Below are 11999 nucleotides of genomic sequence, written 5' to 3' on the forward strand. Positions count from 1 at the left end.
AATTACTTATAATAGTATATAACAAAATTTCAATTAAAATAAAGTATAATTGAAATTATTGAGAAAATACATGTTTGTTCTATAGTAGCTCTTTCTGCTTGAAATAACAAAATGGCCGATGGTGGCAAATTTAAATCCGTAAATGGTGAAGATCTAGGACAAAACATAGAATTAAATTGGGAAACTAAGTATGAAAGCGTTGAGCAAAAAGAAGAAAATTTTAACATAAATCAAGAGGAGGAAAAAGGGGAATATTCACTTATACCTCGAAAACCCGATGATGGAACTATACCTGAAAATATTTTAGAATTTTTGTATCCTTAATAAAAAATAATCATTTTTCTTTCACTATATCTTTCTTCTTACATATTATATATTTAAATATCTGTTAGTCATTCTTATGGATATAACTGTCGAAAGTATTTCAATCTTTGTGTAGTCGATACAAATACTATTGCTTTCGCTGCTGGCAATTTAATTCAGTTTTTCAATGTAAAAGAAAATAAAATGTGGTTTAAAATAGGTTCTGTGGGTACTGGTATTGGGCACATATCGGTAAATATTTGTATCTTTTTTTTTAATACTAAAAAGGATTCAAATTTAAAAAATTCTATTATATTTTATTTTTAGAAAAATCCTATTTTTGAACACATTGCTGTTGGGGCAAATGGTGAAAACCCTCTAATAAATATTTTTAACTGGCCACTTATGAAAACTATAATTGTTTTAAAAGGTGGAACAACTAAACGTTATTTTCATTTATCATACAGGTAATCATGAATCTACACAATTATTATTTCATTACAAAAGGTATAAAATTACATTTCGATAAATTATAGTCCAGATGGGTTATTATTGGCATCGCAAGGTGGTGAACCTGATTATTATATTTCACTTTGGAATTGGAAAGAATCAAACATTATTTTGCAATGTAAATCTTATGTTCAAGATGTATATAATGTCACTTTCTCTAAATATATTCCTGGCCAGTTAACGTCTAGTGGAATAGGACATATTAAATTTTGGAAAATGTCTAAAACTTTTACTGGATTAAAACTTAAAGGTGAAATTGGTAAATTTGGGAATACTGAAATCTCTGATATTATAGCAATTCATCCCATGCCAAATGAGACTGTAAGAAAACATTAAATCTATTAAATAATAAAATTTATAGCTGTTTTAAATGTATAACTTTGAATAAATTTTTTAGATTGTCTCTGGTTGTGAGTGGGGTAACATACTCTTATGGGATGAAAGTTTAATCAAATTGGAAGCGTGTAGAAAAAATAAAGAGCCAGCACATGTGGGCTATATCTCACAATTTGAGTTGCTTAATGGAGAAATTATATCAGTTGGTAATAAAACAAAAACTTATATGATTAAAAATTAAAAAAAACGTATATACAATAAATTATGTTATGATCTGCGATAGTGTAGGATCTGATGGATGGATACGATTTTGGTTCTATGAGACCATAGACCATGCTGATCTTTCTGATGATGAACAATTTCTTGAAATTCAACCAATTTACGAATTTCAAATTGCAGAGGGAATAGAAAATGCAATGCTTATGAGTATCCAAAAGCAGGAACCAGATAATCCAGAAAAAACCATGTGGTATGCTCAGGTAAGTAAGCACATTGTATTTAGGAAACATTCCAACATTTCAATATTCAAACAAATATTTAATAGGATGGAAATGGGGGACTGTGGCTACTTGACCTTTGTACCAGTAAAAAAGAACATATTCAACAAAAACTTTTTACATGTCATGCTGGTCCTATTGTCGATATGGATACAGCAGATTGGGGACCCTTTGTAGCAACGCTTGATAGAAATGGAAATTTGCATATTTATAACTACATAGAAAAAAAATTAAATCTGATTTATAAATTTTATGACACTAGTAGTCAAGTAGTTTGGCTTCCATGTAAGGTAAATTATTTCATTTTATTTTTAAGCGTTTTATATAAATACTATTTCAGAGAAATGTTTAGATTGAAAAAACAGGTTCAACACTCGTATGTGCTTTCGAAAATGGTATTATTAGGATGATTACAGTAACAATACAAACAACAAATACCGGAAATGTAAAAATGGATAATACAAAACTAATTCAAGTTTTAAAACCACATTCGATGCCAATTACTGTAATGTCTTTAAATACATCTTGTAGGTGCGTATTATATGAACACAATGGTTGTACTTTAATTGTTATATATGATTTATTTTTAGCTTATTAGTAACGGGTAGCGATGATGCCACTATTTTTCTATTTAATATTCATACTACTAATAATTATCCTGCAATTGCACCTATTGGCTATGTGAAACTTCCATCACCTGCTACTTGCATGACATGGAATCCTCAAGAAGTAAATACAGTCATTGAATACAAAAAAAGTAATAAAAAAACAATAATTATAATTAATCGTATAAATAGGAAGCAACTCTATTAATTGGATGCTTACGAGGAGATTGTATGGAAGTAAAATTGCCTATGATACCTCAGTCATACACAACAACTTCTTATGAATTAGTTAAATGTAGACCTGCATCATTTAAATTTGAATCAGTGAAGTCCGCGATAGAAAGACAAATTATAAAAGAAAAATATGAAGCAGAGAAAGAAGAAAGACTCAAAGAAAGGAGAAAAGAAATGGAACGATTAATTGCTGAAAATCCTCACATTATAATTGATGAAGACACATTTCTTAGTAATTATTTATTTTAAGTTACGTTTTAGTAATTTAATTTAAATCGCATATTGTTCTTTTTGTATTTATTTATTTTTTTAGCGGAGCTTGATGAAAAAGAAATGATTCTCCCAGAAATTTATATTCCAGAAATTCCAAATAAAGTTTTAATAGCACAATATGGCATTGATGGAAACATATGGTTATTTATGGCTGGGTTTGATGCAGGATATGTTTACGAATATCCACGTCCATTATCTGTAAAATTAAAACATAATAAACCCATTAGGAGTAGAATAATCGAACATGCAATAGACACAGAAATGCATAATTTCCTTTTTCAGTAGGGACATTTATAAACATTAAAAAAAAAAAATATATATATAAAAGTAAAAAATTACGGATTTTTTTTAGGAAAAATAAGAAATATTTATATTTGGGAACACAATATGGACAGCTTTATGTTGTTAAGATAAAGGACAAAGATCCATTAGATTTTTCAGACTGTTGGATTTTACAAACACATGATCATTATAATGGACACATCTCTAATATTTTATTCGGTTATAATAAAGAAATATTGTTAACATGTGGCCAAGATGGAAATATATTTTCTTTTAAAATCAATGATGATACACCATATGAGGAACATGAAGTACCAATGTTAGAGAATTCTCTTTTTATAGTAAGTTAATTTCTCAGTAACTATTTTTCAATTAGGTTAAATCTAGTACTTATAATATTTATAATGCAATATTTATAATTAGCCTGAAAGTGTCGAAGATATTGAAGATGCTGATTATCCAAATTTGGAAGAAGTAATTACTAAAATAGAACAAGATAGAATTTTTTCAGTTGCAGAGAAGAAAAAGAAAAAAGTACTTGAAATCATACATGATTTAACAGAAGAATATGTTAAAATTATTACAAGGTATATGTCCTGTTTTCTTAATTACAGAAGAAAAGTACCAAAGCAGCAAATGATCTTGTTTTATATTATTATTATTTTGATGTCCTCTCTTTTGTAATGTGATAATTAATTATACATATGTTTAATTTGGAATTGCCTGGATTTTATATTTCTTGATTCTTTGGTTCAATGTTTTTCATGTAATTTATTTATTATTGTTCTTGTTATTATTACTGTTATTATTACTTTTATTATTACTGTCATTATCATAATTATCATGCTTGTTAAAGTCTATTATTGAGATTTCTTTCGTTAATTAAGGAATAAACATCTCCTGCATTCACAACGAATATCACAGTTTGAGCTGGATCCTAGAATAGTTGAAGACTTAGAACAGCAACTGCATACACATAAAACCTTAACAGAACGAAAGCTACAATTTGAAGTAGAAAAGAGGAAATTAGAATTACAAAAGCTTATGGACCATTTTGTTACATCTATCACTTACTTACCTTTTGCAGTGCATGGCATATTGTAAGTATTATTGTTTTTTTAATTATGTTCATTAAATAGTGTTTACTAAAATTACAAGGTTGTTTATGAAAATTTAAAAATAGAGATGAAAATAGAGCAGTATATTCTTTGAGAGAATTACACCTAGATACTGACAGCATTTTAAAATGTGTGAAATTGCTGAAGGAGAAAGATGAGCAACAGAAAGCAGGCAGGTATTTTTATTTTTTTATTGTATAAATTTATATTATGTTTCTTAACTTTAAATTATTTTACAAGAAATGGAATTGCAGCTAAAGTTGGACAATAATTTATTATGGGAAAAAACAACTTTGTATGTCCTTCACTATTTATAATATTTGCATGAACTATTATTAATTGACTAATTCTTAGTCATGTAAATTATTTAAAGATATTTTACTCTTTTCATACGCATTTTATTAATAAATTATAGAATAATGCAAGAACAGGTTAAGGAAGACAAACAGAAATCAGAAGAACAAGAAATACAATATTTGGAAGGACTTTTAGCTGAAGATTTTAGCGATTTATCATCTGGATTAGGGTTACAAATTAATCGAATGTTGTTAAAGTACAAGGAAAAGGAAGCTAGATTGATTGAACGACAGAAGGAAGTAAGTAATTTACTATAGAAAAGATCACAATAAAAGTAATGTGTATCTTTCAAAAATATGTTATATATAGTGGCAGAAACTACATGCAAAAAAGCCAAATTTAGTTAAAAGTCGTTTGGAAGATGCAGTTTTCCTTGAAAAGGCGAAACAATCCATTGGTGAATACAATTTGAAAATGAATGTAGACTTTAGTTTAATGAAGAAAAAAGAAACTGCCGCCATAAAATATAAACAACTTATAGATTGTAGAGATAAGGTAAAATTGATAAAAAATTCAATGTTAGAGTAGTTTTTGACATAATTATTTTTTATAGCTTCATCATTTGCGAGAGAACTTTAATACAAAACTGAAAACGATCGCATTGAAAAAAGAAAAGATGCAGAAAGAAGTTACTAAATTAACAGAAGTTCTTAAAAAAATTCACACAGAAATTCCATTAAAAAATATAAAACCTTTACCACATCCACCAAAACTGTATTTTGATATTGAATTTCCTGAACATAATCTTGAAGTTAGTTATATTTTTTTTAGTTAGTTAGGTATAATTAATGATTACTTGTAACTAAATTTATGTAAGATCCCTTTTTATATTAATACCATTATAGCTTCAGAAATATGTATCTATGTCGGAAAAGGTGCAACAAGTAAAACGCCAAAGGCAATCATTAATTATAGATCAATTAATAGATCATTCTGATTTAGAACATGAAGTATTATATTGTGATGATAAAGCTATCTTTCACAAAGGACAAGAAAGTCTCTATATTCTTATTTCTGCTTCACAAATGAAAATAAAGGATCATTCATCCATAGCTGGCGATTTAATTCGAAATCTTAATATAAATGACTCTGTTCAAACTACCTGGGAACGTGAAATGAAACGTTCTCGAATGTGGCGAAAAATATATGAACAAGATTGTATTTTACGATATATCAGCGCCGAATACAAACAATTGGAAAAAGAGTTAGACGAACTAGAAGAATATCGATTAGACGTAGTATATCAAAGTACATATATAAATCTGAATTTGTTAACTCTATACGAAGAATTTATGATCCTACGGGAATCTGAAACAATGGAACATGCACTTGAAGAGAAAGTTATTGATAAATCAAATGAACGTGTTACAATGATGTTAAAGGTTATTATCCCTATAACAAAAATAATAATGGTTTATATATTAACCAATTATTTATTAACAACATTATATTAATACATGATGTTAATAGATGCAAGCTACAAATATTAATATTGCTGCACGAGAAGAAGAAATAAAAAAATTGCATATAAAAATTAAAGATACTGCTACTGACTTTACAAAAGCTATTGCTGATAATAAATTTCAAAATTTCCTTCAAAAAATATTCAAGAGAAAATATACAGCACTAAAAAAACAAAATGGTACTAAATTTTCTTTCTAAAATTTTTAACTTTATAATTTTTAGTTGAGCTAAATTTGCTAGATTAGTTAACTTTGGTAATTTTCGTGGTTAATTTTCGTAATTATAATTTGTAGGTTCTTTAGATTCGATTACACAATCGTCAGAAACTAGTTCTGAAGAAACAGATGAAACAGTAGATTCTGAAGCTGAGTACATTCCATTTGATGAAAATATCTGCCCAGTGGGCTGTGATACACAATTATATGACATGGCATTTTCTATGAGAGAAAAACGATATACATACGAATTGCAAATCAGAGAAGAACAAAGAGAAATAGAATTATTGCAGAAAGAATTAGATACTGATATCAAACATTTAAGAATTATTGAAAGTACTTTAAAACACAATGAGGAAGAACTGCAAAATTTTGTGGTATTTTTAAACATTATTATATTATATATATATAATAATTTGCAAAACAACTTATGAACTAAAGTGTTTTAATTTTCATAGCTGGATAAGCAAAAAAAATTAAACGAAATTAATGTAACAGTCATATTAAAACTTCATCAATTACAGCACATATTAGACTCTGGATGCACTGCAAGCATTCAAAATTGTATAGTTTTTAATAAAAAAGAATTAGCGAATTTATATGCCAGAGTTGGAGAATTGCAAGATGAAACATACAACTTAGAACAAACCCGCAAGTATACTAAAAAATATAATAGTTTCTAAAAACAGAATATATTTATGGTTTATTGCAGGAAAAATGAAGTACATCTAAAACGAATAAAATTGGACTTAAAATATATGGAAACTCAAAATAAGAGGCTGAAGGAACACATTAAAGAAAAAATGATACAAAAATTTGGTTGTAAAGTGTCTTTGATTAACCTTTATCAGACTATTTTGCAAAGATTAATTTATGATACAAAAATTGATGTACGGAAAATTATGAAGAGTTTATCTAAAAACATAGAAAGTAAATTACGAAAATTTGGAATTTTATAAAATTATTTTGATAAAAATTTAATAAACAATTTTAATATTAAAATTTGTTAGATGCAAAATGGAATTGTAATAAAGGATTAATTGTTTTAAAAACTTTAATTCGAAATAATACCGAAAAATTAAGTTTCTTGACAATATTAGAAAAAGAAAAGATCAAACTTAGAAAAATTTTGGAACAAACTTTACTCTCAGAAGTAAGAGAAATTTTGTGGCATCTACATATATCAATATACTGCGTAATTTACATTTTTTAGATTATTTAACTTAATTATTATTTCATCTTACAGGAAAATATGCTACAAATAGAACATGAGCACAAAGTTGACATAGTTGCACTTGAAAATATTCTTTATAATCAAATACAGCAAAAGCATATACTGCAATATGATATAGAAAGTCTTAAAACTGGATCAAAAAAAGTATCTTCAATTTGTTTGGATTAAAATACATCATAAAAATACTAACTTTAAGTATAATTATTGGTTAATTAATTATATAGTGGTTTATTTATATAATCATTTAGCACTCTTGAAAATAAAATTTCTTGAATTGGCTAATTTTTTATTTGATTTTCGGCGTTGTCACCGACCATGTCAATCCAATGATGGCGATATATTCCGACAGGTGATCGTTACGACGGTTAGGAGAAACATAAGAACATTTTCTTCACTATTGTCTCTCCTATTTTATACATCGCACCTCATTCCGTAATGGTCACCGATCGGAATATATACTAATACATTGATATGTACAAACATAAATCACAAATTCATAAATTGATAATTGCTTTAATCTTGATTTATTTCTGAATACAGAGATTTCTCATTTTCCAATAATTCTGTCGGAATTAAATTCCTGAAAGCTTGCAATAATTTATCTGTTAATAACGCAAATTCATTCATCAGATATAAATGATAATGTTCATCATAGCTTATATTCTAAGGTCGACAACGTTCCAAGAAACGTGGATAAAGACATGCTTCGCGTATATGATATCTATTCAAAAGCCAGCATAAAAATCTTTCAAGACCTAATCCAAATCCACCATGGGGACAAGTTCCATATTTTCGCTAAAAGAAAAGTTCATAAAAAATTTAGCAAAATTAACATAAGACAATATGTCATCACAAACAGAATCAATGATGCCTACCTGATCGGTATACCAATAGTATGGTTTTGGGTCTATATTTGCACTAGAATAGCCTTCCAACAATTCATCATAGTCCCAAATACGCATCGAACCTCCAACTATTTCACCAACATTCGGTAAAAGCACATCCACCGATTCTGTAAGACGTTTGTCATCAGCGCAACGTTGCATATAAAACGATTTGATTTCTGCAGGAAATCTACACAACATTATCGGTTCATTTATTATATCGGTCATTTTTCTCTCTGGCATTTCTGGAATGTCCTATAGATGAAAAAGATTATTATTTCTTTTCCTCCTTTTTTTCCGCTAACGTAAATAAAACGAAGGATAAGAATTTTGTAGCAAAACAATAATCAAATAATTTTATTGAATGTACTTCGCCAAATTCATAAAATGTTCCATCATCTTTGGTTATATTGTTAATTTGAAGATATTCGATTGCATCTTTGTAATCCATTCTTTTGAATGGCTTTCGTGGTATTTTAAAATCAGGATTTAATTCCTTGACTAAATAACCAAACTTTGATTTAAGGACACGATCAACGACATCACATATCATATCTTCTAATCGATCCAATAACTCTTCGAATGTAATAAATGCATATTCTGCCTCCACATGTGTATATCTGGAAGTTAAATGTTTTATATGAATTTGACTTAAAATACGCTCTGAATATTATAGAAAAAACATCAAATTCTGCATATTTACTCTGCAAGATGTCTCCGAGTCCGAGATTGTTCTGCTCTATAAGACTGTGCAATACAATATACATCACCCATTGCTGGAAGGCAAGTTTCTAAATAAAGCTGTGAACTTTGAGTCAAAAATGCTTCTTCTCTAAAACAAAAGGTTAAATTCTCAAATGATAATTAAATTAGATTAAGAATACAATGCTGTTTTAATGAACAAGTATAAATTCAAATAAGTGGTATGCTTACCCAAAGTAATCTAGCTTAAATAATGTTGATCCACCTTCTACCTGCGTTTGCACTAATGTTGGTGGTGTTACTTCACTGTAACCCTTTTCATTAAAGTGATCCCTAAATGCCTGCATCAACACAGATCTCACAAGTAATACGCGAGATGTCTAAAACAAATGAATTCACTGAAATTTATTTGATCAAATGAAAATTTATATTTATTATTTTTCTATAGTTAAACTTCTAATAAATGGCTTAATTACACCAATTATCTTACATTTTCACCACGAATCATAATATGTCTATTATCTAACTGCACATCAGGAAGAGCTTCTTCGTTTAAAATGGAATCTGCACCACCAGGAGGAGATGTTCCTATTAATCTCCAATAATCAACATGTAATTCATGTCCATTCGGAGCCTAGAAAGGATAAGAAACATAGAAATTTGAGAAGCTCTTGTCAAAATTACATCTGGTATCATACATTTTTTCCCTCTGGTACGATCTTGAGAGTTCCAAATATTTCAATGGAAGCTTCTGTGGATAAGGTCAACGCATTGTACGTTTGGCATAAAATATTGCTAAGTACACATTGTAGAAAGCCTGTTCCATCTCGCAATGTAATAAACATAAGTGCCCTCCCTAAAAAGGTGTGAGACATTAATGCTAAGTTAGTAGGTATAAAGTGAATACATAATTTAAAATTTAGGTTACAAATATATATATATTATACCTTGACGTCTAAGCCTATGCACCCATCCAAAAAGTTTTACTCGTTGATCTCGATGATAGATACTATCTCGAATTTTTATACAAATTGCAGGTGACAAAGTGGTATCTTCTTGAATTATAATTGTTTTAGCTTCTTCCAAGTTTTTCAATCTTTTCTCTTCATCCTCTAATAACTTCTTTTGTTTGTCTTCATTTTTATATTCATTCCTTGCCCAAATTTTTTGTGCTTTTTTAAATTGTGATTTCGATACTATCACATATTTTTTTCCATCCTCGTTAGAATCTTGATAAAATGGTGGAAATGGTTCTTTTCCTACATAACGCATTGCTCTCAAGATCGTTTTAAAAGGATTAGTGTCAGTACCATTGCCAGTCTCATCGTTCCCATACTTTTGAGAAGTATAAATTGCATCTGAAAGAAAATTATGAAACTTTTTTATTCCTTTATAGAAAAATAATAATAATATTAAAGATAATTTAAATTTTATTAAAGCCTTTTATTTTTGAGAAATTATAAAAACATATGCAATTTTACCTAATAATGGTTTAGAAGACTCCATCACTGGCATATTACTTCTTCTTAATAACTTTTCCCTTGTATCTTATTATCTTTGCTTTCAATTTATTAATTATATTATTATTAATTATATTATATATTTATTAATTATATTAGTTGCGTTTTAATCTATGAAAATTAGAAGATTTATAGTAATTACATATCTGAACTTTTCTATGTGTGTTAGTTTAGTCTCAGTAGAACTAGTAAGAATAGATGTGCTGTACAAGTAAATAGGTATGTTTGTTGTCATCTATACGCGATACATCGTGTATTTTATAATTTCTATTAAAAATCTTTAGTTTTATTCATTCGTGGTACACCATATGCTTTTACATATAAACATACAAATATAAATCATTTATATACATATGTATTATATGAATGATAAATACGAATGATCACAAGGTGACTAACTAGGTACTTACTGTTAGATAGTAACGTGGCACAACGTCGCAACGCAACTCACATTTATGTAATATCTATATTTTGTATGATTTGATTAAAAGGCTAAATTTTACTTTAGGGGTCGAAACATTATTGAGCCGTTCTCTTTGCAATTCTGTATTTACTGACGTGACGATTCGACCTAAAAAAGTAAGTTTTAAGATGCGGAATCCAGTGGTTCAAAGATTAAGCGTACACAAAGTCGAGAATTTTTATCGTATTTGGCAGGTTACTTCGATGCTATATTGGCTTCTAGCTATCATCTGACTGGTCCACACAAATGAGTATTGAATTTAAGTTCGCTGGAAATTAACTTGATCGGGGTAATCAGCCGTTTTGAGGCGACTGGAGAGTAAAGAATATCCCAAACCTAATCTAATACCGTGTCTGTTTAAATGCTATAGATAAAGATATGTAAAAAATTAAGCGAGAACCTGTTACTAATAACAAGAAAAAATATCTATACATTATACAAGCCTATTTATTTCTTTATTTATTTCCTTTAATTGTTATTTTATAGATTCGGCATAGCTGTTGAACAGGTAACTCCTCAGCGATTCTAATGTCTTTGTAATATGTCCTCAAGGTTAGGATTTCATCAAAGTCAAGGTTTGATATCATAGCTATGTACTTTCTGTCTATATTTTATATAAAATTGTATATTAGAACTTATCCGTGAACTCAGAATATATTAACTTCAATAGATTTAAATCGCCCATTTCTTAAACCGCCCTTACACAGCCCGCAACATTTAAACAGTTTAACCTTGCCTACTTCTTTCCATTATTAATTCATTTGCACTGTATAATTATGTGTAGTTATGTACTAATACTAACCCTTAACTTATGAATTTCTTTCAGACTTGCGGTTTTGCAATTTGTTTCCATAAAACTTTAATTTACTTTCATTCTTATGAAAGCGTTACATTTTGTTGGCAGCGCCATTACGCAAGGATAATTCGAAACAGGGAAAAGCGTTGTAATTGGGCGATCGTAGCACCTCCTTACTAATCGTTGCGAATTAATTTCGAAAAAAG

The 11999-nt window shown here is 28.5% G+C and overlaps 2 protein-coding genes across 10 annotated transcripts; one reads left to right on the forward strand and one right to left on the reverse strand.

Annotated features, from left to right (window-relative positions):
- The first annotated feature begins 111 nt into the window (after positions 1–111).
- LOC117166113 (cilia- and flagella-associated protein 44) lies at positions 112–7710 on the forward strand. Of its 4 annotated transcripts, XM_076626004.1 has the most exons (27): positions 112–314; positions 393–555; positions 631–770; positions 840–868; positions 950–1134; positions 1211–1355; positions 1438–1628; positions 1694–1936; positions 1999–2177; positions 2237–2375; positions 2444–2717; positions 2799–3039; positions 3111–3381; positions 3464–3627; positions 3928–4140; positions 4224–4330; positions 4399–4453; positions 4574–4754; positions 4825–5010; positions 5069–5266; positions 5361–5897; positions 5986–6157; positions 6273–6571; positions 6653–6849; positions 6907–7124; positions 7205–7347; positions 7441–7710. In XM_076626004.1, exons 1-27 carry the CDS (start codon positions 112–114, stop codon positions 7594–7596), a joined length of 5229 nt encoding a protein of 1742 aa, XP_076482119.1. In that variant the 3' UTR covers positions 7597–7710. The 4 variants fall into 4 exon arrangements, with proteins under 4 accessions (XP_076482119.1, XP_076482117.1, XP_076482118.1 ...); XM_076626002.1 differs by having other exon boundaries at positions 840–1134; XM_076626003.1 differs by lacking the exon at positions 4399–4453 and having other exon boundaries at positions 840–1134; positions 4224–4334.
- A 215-nt stretch (positions 7711–7925) lies between these two features.
- On the reverse strand, positions 7926–11911 carry LOC117166114 (asparagine--tRNA ligase). Of its 6 annotated transcripts, none has more exons than XM_076626009.1 (11): positions 11800–11911; positions 10945–11105; positions 10496–10645; positions 9962–10372; positions 9713–9870; positions 9505–9648; positions 9246–9394; positions 9016–9144; positions 8683–8932; positions 8304–8567; positions 7926–8223 (listed from the first exon to the last, which is right to left on the reverse strand). In XM_076626009.1, the coding sequence occupies exons 3-11, from the start codon at positions 10527–10529 to the stop codon at positions 8092–8094; spliced, it is 1671 nt and encodes a 556-aa protein (XP_076482124.1). In that variant the 5' UTR covers positions 10530–10645; positions 10945–11105; positions 11800–11911; the 3' UTR covers positions 7926–8091. The 6 variants fall into 6 exon arrangements, with proteins under 6 accessions (XP_076482124.1, XP_076482125.1, XP_076482123.1 ...); XM_076626010.1 differs by lacking the exon at positions 11800–11911 and adding an exon at positions 11197–11361; XM_076626008.1 differs by lacking the exon at positions 11800–11911 and adding an exon at positions 11160–11361.
- Positions 11912–11999: the final 88 nt, after the last annotated feature.

The sequence above is a fragment of the Bombus vancouverensis genome, chromosome 17, assembly GCF_051014615.1.
Source record: "Bombus vancouverensis nearcticus chromosome 17, iyBomVanc1_principal, whole genome shotgun sequence".
Lineage (NCBI taxonomy): Eukaryota > Metazoa > Arthropoda > Insecta > Hymenoptera > Apidae > Bombus > Bombus vancouverensis.